Below are 18329 nucleotides of genomic sequence, written 5' to 3' on the forward strand. Positions count from 1 at the left end.
CTGTCCCTTAGGGAGAGCTGCATTCCTATGGCTGCTCCTATGGCCTGCCTCTCCCCCTGGCAGAACTCCTCTGCACCACTGCTCAGGACCTAGGGGTGGGGACAGAAGCCCACTTCTCTCAGTGACATCTCTGTTCTATGAGTAGGATGCTGGGAAAGGGCAGCATACTCTATTTTTCTTGGCTTGCCTCTCCTGACATGGAACCTGCATCCTATGATTAGGTGGGTTAGGGTAATCAGGCCCTGGTATTTCTGGCCTTCTGCAGCAGGAGTAGACCTACCACCTTACACGTGGGGCTAGGTGGAAGAAAGGATCTCCAGAACTCTTGGCTGCTCTTGCCTGAAACAGAGCTTCAGCAACATGGAGCTGTGGGAGATGAAGGGAGGGAGTTGGTTGTGGCTCAAATGCCATAGACTCTTGCTGTTCTTACTGTGATTCAGTAGATTTCCTTGAATGATTGTTTATTTGCTGTATCGCCCTTATGACAATTTCCAGAGACTTTTAATGGTTGTTTTTATAAATTTCACCGATTGTGCTTCTTTTGTTGGGAAGAGTCTACAAAGCTCCTCATGCCACCTTATCTAATGTCACCATTCCTAAAGTACTTCTTGTCTCATTTTTTGACCCAACATACCACATTCTGGCCAATTCTAAGAATTACCCCAAATCAAGGTCCTTTCTATATGCTTTCCAACAGCACGGTTGCTACTCTAATTCTAATTCTAATATCTTCTTAACTCATATTCTGGCCTCCAGTTTCTCAATACTTCAGTTTGTTCTACACATGACTCCCAGTCATATATTCGTTAAGCAGTGCTTTGCTGATATCACCTTATTTCTCAAAAACCTTAAAAATCTTTCACTGCTAACAAAATAAAGTTCAAACTTCTTGGAACCTTAACAATCCAACTTCAACTCGTCTTTCCAATAGAATCTTCTCCTACTATCCTTCATCCTATCTGGATCATTTGCCATTCCTTGAATAATCCTATAAAGTTGCAATTTCTGTGTCTTTGTTCTTGCTGTTCCATTTATCTGGAATGCCTGCACTTACCTCTATCAAAATCCTCCCTATTATTCAAGGCCTGTTCAGCTATGATCTTTTCACTCCGACTGGAAGTGTGCTTCCCTTTCTTAATTACCTTGGTATTTTAGACTATTTGTAAAGCACAGATCTCTTTACTTCTTGTATTGGAGAAAATCAGGCTTATGTCTCACTTTTCCGTTTAGACAAGACATTCTTTAAGGGCAGAGCTCATATACTACCCATCTTTCTACTTCCTATGGTATCTGGCTGATAGTATCTTGCACATAGTAGACATTTAATAAATAGTTAAATTCATGAATGTGTTACATATTTTGAGATACCAGTTGTTTGAAGAGAAGCTTTAATGGTCTAATGTTAGTCAGTCCAGAGAAGAGTTCATTAAGTAGGACTTTGAGAAGCTGTAGTTACTTACTCGTTCTTTTAACTGGATTACTTCTTTGTCTTTTTGTTGCTTCCACTGTCTAAATCTCTCAGCATCCTCTTTCATCTGACGCATTAACTGTACCCGCTGGTTTTTCATCACCTATAAAAACAAAAACCAGTATGAATAGTCACCTGCACTTGTTCTGGCTGATGTGCAGATAGATAGACTAGCCATTAAGAAGAGAGGAAATCCAGGCTCTCCCTTCTGATTGAGACAGCCTACACTCTGTGGAGTGTGTATCTACTTTTACTTTAAACTGAGCACCCAACCCCCACATCTCATGGCCTTTCTCTTGCCTTCTGAAATGGCCTGAACTCTATGGAGTATGCATCTCTCTGAATAAATCTACCTTTACTCAAAAAAAAAAAAAAAAAAAAGAAGAAGAAGAGAGGAAATCCAGAGTTGAGCTGAGAAGGCTGCCAACAGAATTTCTGGTTATGCTGGCAATACCCCTTGCTATGCCTGCACAGGGTTTTCAACTATAGATTACACAAATGAACACTCTGAAGAAATAATAGGAAAAATGTACCTATAAGCTAAATCCAGCCCTAAATTCACTGCGTATAAATGACATTTCAAGGAAGCATCTACTAAGCCTCAAGGACAAATCTACCTAGCAACCACTGTATTTGAATGGTTTCAGTATAGTGACCTGTAACCCACTTTTCAGATGTCAGAAGTTAAAACATTCAATGACTGAACATTTTCTCTAGATGTCTGTCATTTTGCAACCACTACACAAAATTATTTCACATGTTCATGGAAAATGGTCAGAAAATCACCATTAAATATTAAGGTGCCTCTGCCCTTTGGTTTCAGAGAATCCAACATTAAACTCTCAATGTCAAAGCAGGGTTTTGTTATTCAGATTCTTGATGACTACTAGCACAATGTCCTACAAATGGGACATTTGTAGAGATTCATACTCTTGAAATGATGGGCCCTGCCTGCTCCTTTTTCACCTGAAAGCACCTTGGAAGTATAATTCTAAATAGAACACTTATGTTTATAAGTTTCTACAGGGTAAATGCAAGGATAGGAGTTTATTACCCGTATCTCCTGGTTCAGTTTGGAGACAGTATGCTCTGTGGATTCTTTCAGCTTCAGAAGTTTGGACTGTTCATTTAGTTTCTTCTTCAGATCAGCTATTTGACCCTCTAGCTCCTGGAGACGTTTCCGGCGGCGCTCACTCAACCTAAACACAGATGCTGTAGGAATGAAGACTAGCAGCAACAAAGACCGACTTCAAAAGACACAACCTTGATATATATAAAACAGGCGACCAGTCACATAGCCATCTTTAAATAATCAGTACCACCCAAACAACCAAAACTATCTCAATAATGGGAGCTTAAGACAAAGAACAAGAAATTCATTGGGCTATTAATCATGTGCTAAATTATGGCATTCTTTTACTGTCATCATGAGATATTGTTTAAAATCTCAATTCCTTAACCTATCTTTTGTTTTAGGTCTCCTCTCCACAACTAGGTTTAAATCTTATGGGGAAGTAACTCTTACTTCTCTATTTTCTCTACAGCTCCTCACACATAGTAGGGACTTGAAATAATATTTATTGACTTCTTTCTTACTTGGCTTGGTTGACATCCTTCTTTGTTGTCTGCAGTTCAAGAATCAATTCTTCCTTTTCCTTTTGCAGATTGGTAACTTCCAATTCTAGATTTTTTATGTTATCCTAGAAATGTTATAGGTCGAGAGAAAGAAGGCATTTTAAGGTAAAGGAAGAAAATCGCTTCAAGTTTACCACTTTAACTGCACACTAAAAACATATGTACTTGATTCAATGGAGATTAAAGTTATGTGGTGGGAAAAGTATGAACTTGGAATCCAAAGGCCTGGGTTTGAATCTTGAGCTGAGTACATACTATCTAAATATCTTAAGGAAAAGTCATTTCATCTCTTTTAGCCTTAGTTTCTGCTCAAAAAAGAGTTAATACAGCAGGCTTGAGACTGCTATCCCCCAAAACAGACCTGCTTGCAAGTTGGCCCTTGCCTCACATCTGGGAACTTGGATCTTGGCAGGATTCCCACCATTCCCTAACTGATAAGAGTGGTTCATTATGCCTAAACTGTGCAAACAATATGATTTATCCTGAACACATGCTTTCCTTCTGGGAGTCTAGAATTTCTGTATGTGCTAAGCAGAGAATGCCTATGTGAATTACCCCTGCTAAAAATCCTGGACTCCTAGGCTCAGGGGAGCTTCCCTAATAGACAACATTTCACATGTTGTCACAATCCATTGCTGGAAGAATTAAGTACATACTGTACGACTCTATTGGAAGATGACCCTTGGAGGTGTGGACCCAGTTTCCTTCAAATTTTGTCCCATGTGCCTTTTCCCTTTCCTGATTTTGCTTTGTCTACTTTCACTGTAATAAATCTTAGCTGTTAGTATGACTATATGCTGAGTCCTGTGAGTCTTCCTGGCAAATCGTTGAACCTAGGGGTGGTCTTAGGGACCTCCAAGAGTTTCCCTATCTGTGTAAACAATTAACAATACCACCTACCTCACAGGGTTATTAGGAAGATCAAATAAGACAAAAAAAGTAAAGATATTTTGTAAAATGTACTGAGCTGCACCAACATTCTTATATTCAGAACTTTCAAACATTTGTATTCAATAGCAACTACAGATCTGCATCATTTAGAAAAACAAATTCTAGAAACTAAAGTTTGATAGTTTCCAAGACTGGGAAAGTTCAATGAACAGATTCCTTCCTGTTCTTATAACCAAAAAAGATTAAAGGAAACTGGCTGAATGAGTGGTTGGTAGGCAAGAAGATATGAGGGCCTTAAACCAGTATTAAAATAACACAAAGTAAAGGCAGGTTAGGTAGGGCTGTATTGGAGAAGCTTTCTAAATAGGCAAGAGCTGTTTTCCATGAAATATACTTTTAGCCATTCCTATATAACCAATAAAAATCAATCTCATTGCTCTGTAGTTACTCTGCATATTTAAACTGGCAAAAATGTGTGTGTCTCTACTTATAGAAGTAATACATGGAAACACTCTTGTAAAAAACAATCCAGATATACATATAAAGGGCAAGTCCCCTGACTGCTCAACCCTTGCCAAAATTCCAGTTCTCTCTCTAGAAGTAACCATTGTCATCAGCTTGGGCCACATCTTCCAGACATTTTGTTCTAGACATTTACATACTATGTATCTGGATATCTATATATTCTACACATTTACATATAAATGTAAATGCCTAGAATAAATAAATATATACATATATGCACATATAATTAATATATTGTGGCAATATATAATAGAATATATAATAATATATGCAAATAAAGATACACATTTTATTTACACACATATACATGTGTGTATATGTATGTGTGTACCTATTAAAAAACGTTAAAGATACATAGTTATACTTTATGTAGATATTATTCTGTAACTTGTTTTTAAAAAAAAAAGAACTTGATCTTAGAGATTTATTTATATCAGTGCCTGCAGATCTATCTCATTCTTTTTTTTGCCATAATGAAATATTCTTGTACATGCCTTCTGTGCACATGTGCAAGGCTTTTCTAGGGTAGAGACAAGCGGAATGACAAGTGGAATTACAGGATCATGGGGGCACACATTTTCAATTAAGATACTGCTAAACTGTCTGCCAAAGTAGCTATTTCAATTTATACTTTCACTAGCTATGTGTGAGAGTACTTGTTTCCCTGCATCCTTGTCAACATCTGATATTACTACACTTCAAAACTTTTACCAATTGGCTGGGTAAAAAATAGTACCTCTTCATTATATATGCACATGCTGTCAATAGTTGTCTTACTGACTCCACAGGGGAACTCATGGTAATCTCCATCAGCCAGAACCTATACTTCCTCAAATTTTTCTACAGCATTTCTTCACAGTGATAGGAAAAATCTGTTTAGAACAGAAACCAACCTTTATTTCTTAGAAAAAGAGAGACTGGTTTATAGTGATTAAAAGGTACTGTTACATTAAGAATTTATTTCCTTTTAACTTTACGATTTGAAAGCTTAAGTACCTATGATTCCAAAGGGGGAAAAGGACAAGTTATCTTACTACAGCTACAGTTACAGCTCATCATCAGCACCCCCCCATAGGGTTAGAAGTTCGCTGGGGGAACATACGTCCCTGTGTTTCTAGGCAAGAGTACAAGAAGAGAGGAATAATTTTTTAGCTTTGTCATCAATCCTTTGTTTATCCTGGAAAGGCCAAAATACATTCGATCTAAAAAAGACTGGATTTTATGTCTTGTTAATATGAAGGATTGAACTATATACTTAACTTGCTCTCTCCTAAAATCTCACTAAAATGAGCCCCCCAAAAGGGTATATAAATCAACAAGGATGAAGAAAGAAGTTAAGAGATATAAACAAACTTTTGGAAGAGGAAAATAGTTGGGTAAGTGGTAACTGACTTAGCAGAATAGAAAAAGCTAAACTATGACTTCTATAGGGCAAATGCCAAAAAAACCCACACACATACAAAACAAAAAACAAAAAACAAAAAAACACCAAGCCGATTTGTACCATAGAACCACAGAGAGAAGCAGAGGTTTCCTCTCTGGAGAGGCTGAACCTGACAGGCTGGACTCATAGGCAGCAGACACCGTGAAAGGCAAGGATTAAACAACATACTACTGATAGGGGATTAAATAAAAGTCTGTATATGACTGGTGAGACACCAACTCCCTTATTTTCTCTGAGTTACCAGAAACAGGGCATATCACTACTCTGCCCACACAACTCCAGGCAGAAGAATGAAAGATTTCCTTATTGGAAACAGGTCAGCCCAGAGAAACCCATACATACAGAACTTCCTATTGTCTGTTTGTGTCTCACTGTTAAATATGAATGGACAATCAAAGATCACTGGAAATCTGAGGAAAGCTTACACGAAGGACAGACCAAACACACTAAAGAACGGAATTTGAAGGAAACAGAGGCAAGGCAGGAAGAAAAAAACCTTAACAAAATTTAATTTCTATCCTTAGAGATGAGAGCACTGCATCCATGAAAAAGAGAGGGCTATAAAAAGGAACAATTAGAGGATGAAAAAAAATCTTAGAAATAGGCAAATAAAAAAATTCACCAGAAAGAGTGGAAGGAAATCTCCTAGAGAGTGGAATAAAAAGACAAAGAAATAGAAAATAAGAGGGAGGAGACAAGAAAAGCAGAGACTAAATCTAAGAGATCCAATATCTGACTAAGAGGAGTGCTAAAAAAGAGAAAACAGAGAAAATAGAGATGGGGTATTGTTGAAGAAATAATAAAAGAAAACTTCCCATTAAAATAGAATATAAATTTCCAGGTTGAAAGGACCCACCAAGCACAATACATGAGCAAAGACCCACACCAAGGCACATCATTGTGAAATTAAAGAATACTTGGGGACAAAGAAAAGATTGTGAACGTTTCCAGAGTGGGGAAAAATACAGGTCAAATAAAGTCAGGAATTATAATGGACTTCTCAACGGCAGCATTGCAAACAGAAGACAATGGAGCAAAGCCTTCAAAATTCTGAAGAAAAATGATTTCCATTCTAGAATTCTAAACCCAGCCAAATAAACAAGAACTACCACCACAAAAACAAAAAGATATTCCCAGTCATGCAATGGTTTAAAACATTTTCCTCTCACATACACTTTCTCAGAAAGCCATTTGGGTTGTACTTCACCAACACAAAGGGGTATTCCAAGAATTAGGAAGACATGGAATCTGTTTCAACACACAGATGAGAAGTGAAGCAGTTTCCCAGGATGATGGTCCCAGGTTGATGGCTGGGCAGTAGGCCAAGAGAAAGCAAACCAGGAAAGAAGGTTCCAGGCGGGTTGTCTTCAAGAAAGAAACGGATTGATAAATTCTCTGATACGTTTGACTCTATGGAGAGGAGCTTTATAATTCTGTCAAGAAGTTTGGAGAGAAATTATTGACAGGTACACAGAAGACTAAGTGAATGAAAAAATGAGATTATTAACCTCAGGAAATGCAAAAAGCTGTACAAGATTGGAAATGGAATCATATTATACTATGTGGCTCAGCTGTAAAGCATATTTACATCATCATAAAAATTTAAACACTAAATATTCATTTAATCAAAAATTGTTTTTTTCAAACATAAATACAAAACAGAAATAGACTCATAGACATAGAGTACAAACTTGTGGTTGCCAAAGGGGAGGGGGGTGGGAAGGGACAGACTGGGATCTCAAAATGTAGAATAGATAAACAAGATTATACTGTATAGCACAGTGAAATATATACAAGATCTTGTGGTAGCTCACAGCGAAGAAAAATGTGACAATGAATGTATGTATGTTCATGTATAACTAAAAAATTGTGCTCTACACTGGAATTTGACACAACATTGTAAAATGACTATAACTCAATAAAAAAAGTTTACATTCCCTCCCCCCCAAAAAAGAAAGCAAAAGGTTGCAAGAAGAAATCCCAAGTATTTAGTTAGGGTTTAGTCGGGAAAACAGAAGCCTCTCTGAGCATTTTGAGTAAAGAGACTTATTTAATGTTGGGAAAAAAATTGTTTTTTTCTTTTTTTTTAATTGAAGTACAGTCAATTACAATGTGTCAATTTCTGGTGTACAGCACAATGTCCCAGTCATGCATATACATACATATATTCATTTTCATATTCTTTTTAATTAAAGGTTATTGTAAGATATTGAACATAGTTCCCTGTGCTATACAGAAGAAACTTTTTAAAAATATATTTTTATATATAGTGGCTAACATTTGTAAATCTCAAACTCCCAAGTTTATCCCTTCCCACCCCCCTTTTTCCCAGTAACCATAAGATTATTTACTATGTCTGTGAGTCTGTTTCTGTTTTGTGGATGAGTTCATAGTGTCCTTTTTTCTTTTTTTTAGATTCCACATATGAGTGATATCATATGGTATTTTTCTTTCTTTTAATCAAAAATTGTGATATAACCGTTTTGAAAGATAGAGGTGAGGCTGTGTGCATGGTGAGAGGTATAAGAGAGCTATATTCCGATCTCCCATAGTGGGAAGTCAATTGATAATGGCTAAAATTTTTTAATTAACACAATTATACTACCAGCTCTTATCTAGAAATATGGAGGTAAATGTCAGAAGAAACAGCTTAAAGTTTTTTAAAGCTTAAAAGTATAAGCCTAGGGAACAGGGGAGAAGATAGTAGGGTGGGAGATTGCTTTTATTTTCCTGAGTATTGTACTATTTGACTTGTAAAAATGATATACATGCATTTGTGTGGCATAAATAAAAAGTAAGTTTTTAAAAAGTTAAGACTGTGATAACAAAAAGGAAATAAAACCTCTATTGGCAACTCTGTTATTATTTCAGAAGCAACTTCTACCTTAGGCAAAAAAAGGCGGTGAAAATTATTTAGGAGAAACATTTTTCTTGTTCTTACTCTGAAAATTTAGGGAAGCTGGTGGTAGAAATGTATGAGTAATACAGCGACTTCTTGAGAACAGCATATAGGATTTTGGGGGTGGTAGGATATAGCTGGATGGGAAAACAATCCACCCTTCCCCCTACCAGTCCTGCTAATATCCCTTTGTGGATGGGAAACACTGGGCTACAAGGGAAAACAAGGTCTGGAGCAAGGGTAACCTTGTGGATAACCTAAAAGCAAAAGACTTGTCTTCAAGTAAAGACCTGATTATTAATTAGCAAGGGTCACTTAGGACTACCACTAGGAAAAGCAGGTTAGCCATTTGTCAAGTCATGTGACAAACACTACAAGTCTCTTCATAATTCTCACTATAACCCAGACCATCTAATAAGAGGTGTACCTTTCTGAGAATCCCAGCATAGTTATGATAACAAAATTTCTCTATAAGTAGGAACCACGATTATTATAACATGATCTATTAAATACCTGTTGCATAAATAAGGTGTTAGATTAAATGAAAGAAAATCACAGTTTCCTAATCCTGAATGTATCCTTTTCTTAAACCAACAGCACAACTCCAGTTGTACTACGCACATTATGTGGCCTTGTCATCATCAAAAATGGTGTTACCTGTTTTCTTCAAACACAACTAAAGAGAGGTGGTAGACATGAACAAATATGTGCTCTAGTAATTATTTCACCTGGTACTGGAACTGGATGGGTTGTAGTTGGCTGTCATTCTGAGTCATTTTCTTGGCTAGGGCCTCTTTCAGTGCAAGGGCTTTATTTAACTCAACCAGCTCCTTAGACATCTGAGCTTGACGTAGAGCATGCTGAGTGGTGAAAGCATCAGAAGACCTGCTGCTCTCTGGACTGATTTCCACTTGCTGGAAAAGATCAGGATAACGATTTGTAAGAGTACAAGCAACTGGAGCTCCTGAGGCACTGTTTCATCAAGTCTCACAGCCACTTCCCCATTATCAGTACCTCTGTTCTTTTAAAACTGTGGCTTCTCATTTAAACATCCGAAATAAATTGACTTATCCTAGTTCTCTGCTCTCACAAGCACCTTATTTCTTACATTCTTTAACTGACTTTTTTAGAGTGAACCAAGTTTCTTGCTCTTTCCTTCATGGGTCTGGCCAACATTTCCCCTCATTCTAAGGGGCCCTTAGAGTAGAGAGGGCTCTGGAAATGGCACTTTAGGAATGGTAGAAATGGAGAAGAGGCTTCATTTTTCCTCACAAAGCTGACCTCTGACACCTGAGTTATCTCTTATCTTTCTTTTCTCAGGCTATAAAAAATACCAATATATATTTGTTTTAGGGGGAAAAAGCTGTCTCAAGCAAACCATTGTCCAGCCTTTTATTTTGATTCTGATCTATAACCTTAAGCCAATATCGAATACATTTTATCTATTCTTGCAACTTGAATGCTCTAAATATTTTCTTAGTTTCTCTTAGCCCCTAACCATCCCATCTACAGAAGAGTATGCTGAGAAAAAATTCTCTTCCATTTCTTCTCTAATGCCTTTTTGACTTTGCCATAATTTCCTAATTTGTTTCCATCCTCATTTTAACTTGCTAGACAGTTGATGCAGAATACTAGCATCTAGTAAGAAATCAGTAAGCCAAACTGCAAATATGGAAACTGGCGTCCCTGAGAAGCCCTGCTACCCATTGCAGTCATACTATTAGAGATAGACCCTATCCAAGTGAGGGATTTTACAGTTAGTTGAAATTTACACTCAAGATTTCTGGATTTCTAAGGCATTCTATGGAGGATGGTAGCAATCAGGGATTCTCCTCCCTAGCTGAGTGATAAATCATAAGAAATGGCACAGTTAGAGCTCCTGGCTCTACACAAAGGGGCCAATTACTTACCGCTTCTGGTTCCACTGCAGTATCAATGGCTGCAGCCATGCAAGCAACAGTTTCATCCTGCCATGACAAATGACATGTTTCAGTTTAGGAAAAGATTCTGAAGTGGAGGTTACTAGTGGGTTTTATATGGGTTATTTAGTTTGTTCAAGTGTATATAGAGACCACTTAAGGTGCTAGACCAGTTTTGTAGTCACATAGACCCCAACAGCCACACGTTTCCCCCTCTCTTTTCTCAAGAGTCTATCTTCTTTATAAAGGTTGATTGTGCAGTCTTTGTAAAAGGGTCAAGTGGCAACTGACATATCTGCTGCACCTCTCCTGTTCTGCCAGAGATCACTGGGCCAGAGTGAAACATAGTCATTCCAACAGGCCAAAGTTTAACCTACTTTATAGACTCTACCCTTTCTTTTTATGTTTTTATTACTAAGTCTATCTCTATAATGTACAGGTCTAGCCAGTTCTTAAGGACATACCATTCTAAGACCAGACATGTCACATAAAGGGAATGCAGCAGAATAGTGAATAGAATGAAGGATTATTTTTGGTTTTTGTTTTATAGCCAGTCAAGGTAGCAACAGCCTACTCTATAAGGAAATAAATGCCACAGGCGAATGCCCCAGAAAAATGTGCTCATGAAGTCAAATATACTTTATCCCCTGTCCCTCATATAAATAGGAACCAATCATATGCAGCTATTCCAGGTAGTGGTTACTTGAAGGGAAAGGGTAAGCACTGATTTCCTCCGAGTGAAAGGCAAATTCCTTTTTGGGGCATTAGAACAACAACCACCTAGAAGGGAAACCTAAAACCACTTATTAGGACTAATTTGTTTATAGGCTATCATATGAGCAAGCCCTGTTCTCCTCACTGGAATTTAGGCTTTATTTGGTATTGCACCATAAGGATTATCACTTCTGTTTAAGTGATGCTGCAAAGCCCTGGGAAGAAAGGATTATTTCCAGGAAGTCACATGATTAAGGTCATAGGTGAAAGAGCTATTGGCTCAACAGCAAGGAAAGAATTTAGGGTTGTGCAGGGAGTATCTGCACCAGCCCAGTGAAACATTACGCAGTTGTTGAAACTTGAATCTCAGTACCTTTAAGGCGAGGAGTGAAGAGTCCCTTAGTAAATGCTGTTTGTAAAGCATTTCCCTTTTTCTGCGCCTAAATTCCCAACCAGTGAGACTCAAAGAGAATTCAAAGGAAGCTCCGGTATTCCTACATCCTTTCTCATCATGATTTACAATACTGGTGATTCTCCAAGGGCAGGACATACTAAATCCTTCTTAAAAAAAACAGAGCACTTCAATATATTATAGGTTAATGGTTACCCTTTTCTCCTTCTGGCGTTTTCAGTATCAGTAAAAGGACTAGTTATAGGCTTGTCCTAGATTAGTAGGGCCTATGACACTGGCTTTTGGAGACTTTTTCTAGGACTTTAGGATCAAAGTATATCTGATGCAGCATGTCTTCAGGAAGACATATTATTACTGTGGGTTTACCTTTTGGGTCTTGGCCCAATGAAATTTCACAATGCTAAGGTTTAAGCTTTGGTGACATTCTGCGTGAACATGGCAGGATTCTGAGTTTATAATCCTAAATGCAAATAGATAACAATAGGATTTATTTCAATCTAACAGCCTCTCTCTAACTCATTCTAAGGCTATTAACTATGATCTTTTGTAATAAAAAGCCATGATTTGCTGAAGGTGATGGTCACGGGAACAAGACTAAGGTACACTGAGCTACATCAACAAGCAACACTCTCCAAAATGAACTTTGTGCTTGCAGGCTGTGGGAACAGCATTACTGGGCATGCAAAATTCTTTTTATGGAACTGGTCATGGAGGAGGGGGTAAAAACAACAACAAAAATTTGATTTTGTTGGAGCTGAAAGGACTGCATGAATTTCCTCACAGGTAACTGCAACAAGGAGGCTTGCTTGAATTATATTTTAAAGGAAGAAATGGTACAGTTTAGTGCTTAAAGCCCCAGGAGAAAGGACTAGGAACAATGGTTGCCTTCATAACTGAAAAGGGGGTGTTCACCCATCACTTAAAATAAAAATAGTTTTAATCCAGAATGAGGGGCACAAGCACTTACATTGGAAACATTTTGCTTTCACTGTAGTGAGTCTTAATAAAAGCCACAGGATACACTGTTGTGTATTTCCAAAAAAAACATGTAGCTGGGAGGGTCTCCAAACAATAAAGGAGAGAACTCTGATTCAAGAGTCCAGCAGGAGCCCTGGGTAAAAGGGTTTACTCTACCTAACTGTGACAGTGGATGGAAGCCAGGGACTTTGTCAGCTTGCGGCAATCCCTAGCACCCTCCTGCTGCATGTGCCAAGTGAATTTTAGTGGCAGACACAGCGATTCTACAGAGTGCCTCTGAGCCAGCCACCACTAGCAACTTCCTTCATAGGCACACCAGGCACCAGTCATACTGCCAGATCCTCACTGAGGATATGCCTTCTCTTATTTTGTTAACTTGGTTCCATGGGTTTCCTTTTTCATCTTTCTCATGTGACTCAAAGCTCCAGAAATGAGGTGGTGTGAAATCTTTTCAGATCGGTGTGGTGGCCTTGAACAACGGTGCCCCGGATCACTCTTTTCTGATCTTACAAGCTTTGGATCCAGTAGGGTTCTGCAGCCTAAATTGTCTTAATTCTGAGGCAGTTCACACAAGGTTTCCATACCTAAGATGGGTCACCTATATTTAAGTAGAATTATAGATGGTGAAATTTAACCTTGTGATAGCCATTCTCAAGCACATACTCTATACTTCAGCCACAATGAAGTTCTCACCATGTTCTAAACTTTCAAACTTCTTTGCCTTCGCATATGCCTTTTCCTCTTTATAGATTGTCCTTTCCCCTTTCTCTGTGTGGCAAACTCCTACTCATTTTTTAGGACCCAGTTTTTTGTGTGTTGCCTTCCTGAATTTTCTAGGCAGTCAACTACCCCTTCCTTTGCGCTCCCACCACACTTAGCTCATACTGCCAATGTAAGAGGATTAAAACAGACATGAGAGAGGGTTCCTAGTTTTCCTTGCCTCCTTTCGCTTTCTCCTTCTTTGCCACCTCTCCCACCTGTGAACCTTGACCAACTGACAAACTACAAGTCTTGCAAGAACAACTCTTGAAAATAATCAGACATTTATCAGGATGAGGATTGCACCAACGTTCTTGAGCAAGAAGCAAGAAAATTGGAGCATCCTCCAATCAAAAATTTCACAGCACTTAACAACAAAAATTGCTACCTGAGCCAAACTACAAGGACATACTCCCCTTTCTTCTCACCCTATGAAACTTCAAGCCTGTTTCAACTTGGGGAGTTACCTAGAGTTCAGGTGATCCCTGAGTGCATCAGCTGGATAAATTCTTTTCTTTTGATATTAATACAGTACTTAGCAAGGTTACACAGCTAGTCAGTGGCAGAATGGGCTTTAAACCAGGGTCTGTCTGTCTCTGGAGCTCAGATTCTCAATTACTATGGCCTGTTTGTTAGATAAATGAACTGTCATCTTGGACTACCTGTAATAATTTGTACAGTACTACTTATTTTAAGACATTGCTTTCTACTCTTTTGGAATTTTACTCATTTAATTTTTTGGAACTGGCTATCCTAACCATTCCCCTCACATTATGGCTTTTTTTAATGGTATTGTATGGTATTTTTTTCATTGACCCTTTAAGAGTAAAATATAGATATGGATGATTCTGTCAACTTTTGACAACTCTAGAAAGTGCTGGGCAAGACCTGGGGCGGAGAATGACTGTTCTGGTAAAGTTAAAACCGCTGTTTCAGAGCGAGGAATTACCACCAGGCATTTACATACGTACTATTGCTTCAGAATAATAAACAAGAGAGGATAGATAGAAAACAAACCTTTGCCAACCATAACCCCTTCACATAATATGATTTCAATTTTAAAAAAGTATATATGCCTAAGGACTAAGATAGAGAAGGAATACCCAAAATAAAAAGAGATTTTTAGGGTGGAAGGATTGTAAGAATTTTTCTTCTGGGTAAAACAACAAACAACACCTACCCCACCGCTCCCACCAAAACCCACCCACAACTACTATAATAGTTTTAAAAATAGATAAATATGGGAACTTATAGCAGAATGATCATTCAAATTAATTTATTACTGGTTATAAAAGAGATCTGTGGTATTCCTTGGTGGCTCTAAGCTATCTGTCAGACCCCAGCTTATTTAAAATAGGGGTATGGTATAAGGCTTCTTATTAAAGTTAGCCTACACTGAAAGGACAGCAAATCAATGACTGCTGCTTATGCTACGCAGGCAGTTTTGCACTGCTATGTTGCTACTTCCAATGTTTGATTAGAATACTGAAATGTTAATGTGTCATTGCAAATGTAACCTATGAGTGTTTTGATTTAACAAATTCAATATTCAGATCATATCTAATGATCCATGATCCTCAAACAGCTCACAATTTAGTTGTTTCAGTAAAAGGTACAGAGTTAGACATGTTTATATGCACCAAGAGAAACAAACAAAAGCAATATGTCTATTTACACTGCCCCTACTTGGCTTACCGATAGCTGGGTAATCACTTGCTGCAGGTTACGAATTATCTCTACATTTTCTTTTAATTCCTGATCTTCCAAAGTCTCCACTAGCTTTTGAAGATCCACTTTGCAGCTGAAAATTCAAGCAAAGGAACCCAAGGGTTAGTCATACTGCAAAGGCCAGTGGGGCCATGATGATGTACTAAGGTGGTATAGGTTACTAACAAACATCCGGTAGGAAACTTACGCTGCATGCTGCCTGAGTTCTTCTAGCTTGGCGTTCATTTTTTCATTTGCTTGTTCTGTCTGCAACAAAGACCCAGGAGATCATCAGTGGCAGTGCCTGACAGCCTCACCTAATTATACCCCCCTTCCTATTCCTGTGGATTAAACCTAGGTAGAGAGGATGCCTTCTTTGCTGAAACAGAGGATTTAGTGGGCTTTGGTTATTTAGTGTGAAATGTGTTTTTTAACAGTCATGGAAATTAGCCCTCCAGTCAATACGAGATACTAAAAATAGCATTCAAGCAGCTGGGTCTTATGCTTGCCATGAAGTTCAGACTATGGGGTGGAGGGTGAAGCCTTAGTTCCATACAGAACTTTGCAACTGTGGGAAAAAGCAATGCTTCCTGGCATGCCACTCCCTGCTGTTTGCAAAAAACCCACTTGCTTTAAACTACCTCCTACACTACACTGTTCCCTAGTCCCAGAAAAAGGGCATTTAAAACATAAAAGGGCCTCACACTGAATATGAGCTGGGTTTTTTTTTTTTTCAAGTTACACTATCTGATTTGGTAGGCTGGTTTTAGCAGCAGAAAGCAAGAAAAAGGATGAGGCATAAGAATGGTGGCAGAGAAGAAGAAATGGCAGAGGCAGCTACCTTTGGGGAACGGTGATTGATATTTTCCATTTTATTTCAATCACATATCTGTAACTTGCTAGATGCTGCCACAGATTTGGGAAGGACAGTTTATATAGGACAAAAATGTTGTGCTTGTTATGAAGTTCTAACAGGACATCAAACAATAAAGCTACTGGGCAGCCATTATAAAACCTTATAAAGGTCAGATGGGTATGTGGCTAGAAAAAAGTACTGTCTGTTACGTCAGCCACACTCACATGTGAAATACAGCTTCCAGAATTTCTTCAAAGACATAAAATGCAGCACTGGAGATAGAAAACTGTATATAAAAATCCCTTAGATCTCAATTTCATCCTTCTGTTAGTAATGGACATTACAATGGACCTAGGATTTGGCCCCCTTTAACGAAATCTTTAGGCAGCTTACATTTCCTTGACTAGAGTACACTGATGTGTGAAGCTGTATAAATTACAGATGTTCACTTACATTTTGGTGGAAACTCTTTCACTTCTGGCAATAGCTGTACTATCAAAGATTGAGTTGTGTTTAGACTAGTAGAAAAATGTTAGTGACAGAGCCAGCATGCACTGATCCAGCAGCTTACTACCAGACAGGTAGAAGGATACAGAACTGGTACAATCAGTTACACAGTGATTCACTGTTTGGAAATTAACCATATGTAAAAGGAATTAAAATTAATTTCCCAGATGTTTTATCTCACCATGGCAGCTGTCGGAATGGGAAATGAAATGTGACAATGTTAGGGGAAGGGACATAGAAACTAAAATCTTAGCGAAGGGGCAGTTACTTGGTATTATGGATGATTAGGCAGAACATAAGGTGACAGAGGGACCTGGTTTTTCCTCTTTGATATTTTAGAACAAATCCATTTTAAAATGAGATTCACATAGATTCTTTGTGGTAGAGACATAGGTGTTCATGGTTTAATTCTTTTAATTTTTATGTATGTTTGATTATAAGCTCTTGGATTTTTCCCAGAGGGGCTCCATGGAGGATATGTAATACTAAGACATTTCTTTCCACATAACTTGTCTCTCATAAGGAGAAGCATGTTAAATATTTCAGAAACTAAAGCTAGTAAATGTCCAGACTGCTAGCAGTTGAGTCCTGGAGTCTCACCAAAATGATCCTCTCCAGCATCTGGGCTGTCTGACCAGCTGCCTCACTTAGACCACGACTTAATTTTTCATTCTCCTCTACCAGGGACTGATTCTTCTCCATTAGGGATTGTAGATTCTCTGACGGTTCCACACTAAAACAAAGAAAGCACCATATTAGAAAAATACCTGACTGATAATACCTATATCAAAGGTGGATAAAAATATATATCCCCTGGGTGTGTGGAGGGGTTGGTTCAAAATTACCTCTAAAAAGTCTGGGAAAAGTGTCAGTTCCAATCTACTTTCCCAGTCAGGTAGTATATTGGATAAATGAGAATTAACTGCTTTAAATGAACGGTTTGGAGGAAGGCAACAGTTCAGAGCCAGATATGGTTTCAACAGGAATGACTAACCTCTACCCTTGACACTTGGTGTAGGATCTTTCTATTTGTGCCATGTAGGTAAGAAGTAAAGACAAACCGTAGCTAAGATACATGTTCTCTCTTCTTCCCATTCTCAATCTGCCATTAAAGATTAGGGAAATAGAGAAGGAAGAGGTATGCAGGAGGTAGAAGTGACATTGCTCAGGGTCAAAATTTAACCTCATCAACATAAGTCAATTACCCATTTGTTGTAAGGTTAGGGAAATAGCATTTAAGAAGTCAAATATTTGAACTGTACAATTCCAACCAAATGACATTCTGGGAAAGGCACAGCTACAGAAACAATAAAAAGATCATGGTTTTCAGGGGTTTGGGGAGATGCAGGGAGGAATGAATGAGATGGAGCACAAGGGATTTTTAGGGCAAAGAAATTATTCTGTATGATACTATAGTGGTGGCTACATGTCATGCATTTGTCAAAACCCATAGAATATACAACTTCAAGAGTGAACCCTAATGTAAACTATGGACTTTGGTTGATAATAAATGTGCCCATGTTGGTTCATCAATTGTACCAAATATGCCACACTGATGAGGGATGTTGAGGGTAGGGAAGTATATATGTGTGGATGGGGATGGCTATGTGCAAAC

General features: G+C 38.2%; 1 protein-coding gene across 2 annotated transcripts in view; it reads right to left on the minus strand.

Moving 5' to 3' along the window:
• The window catches only part of KIF4A (kinesin family member 4A), a 101796-nt gene that overhangs the window by 27847 nt on the left and 55620 nt on the right, over positions 1-18329 (minus strand). For both annotated transcript variants that reach the window (XM_010973625.3, XM_074359621.1), the window contains exons 11-18: positions 17315-17447; positions 15560-15618; positions 15340-15445; positions 10773-10829; positions 9591-9776; positions 3065-3168; positions 2523-2667; positions 1461-1571 (exon numbers count right to left, since the gene is read on the minus strand). In XM_010973625.3, the coding sequence (XP_010971927.1) occupies positions 1461-1571; positions 2523-2667; positions 3065-3168; positions 9591-9776; positions 10773-10829; positions 15340-15445; positions 15560-15618; positions 17315-17447 (901 nt within the window). The remainder of the gene's footprint in view (positions 1-1460; positions 1572-2522; positions 2668-3064; positions 3169-9590; positions 9777-10772; positions 10830-15339; positions 15446-15559; positions 15619-17314; positions 17448-18329) is intronic.

This window comes from Camelus bactrianus, chromosome X, assembly GCF_048773025.1.
Source record: "Camelus bactrianus isolate YW-2024 breed Bactrian camel chromosome X, ASM4877302v1, whole genome shotgun sequence".
Classification (NCBI taxonomy): domain Eukaryota; kingdom Metazoa; phylum Chordata; class Mammalia; order Artiodactyla; family Camelidae; genus Camelus; species Camelus bactrianus.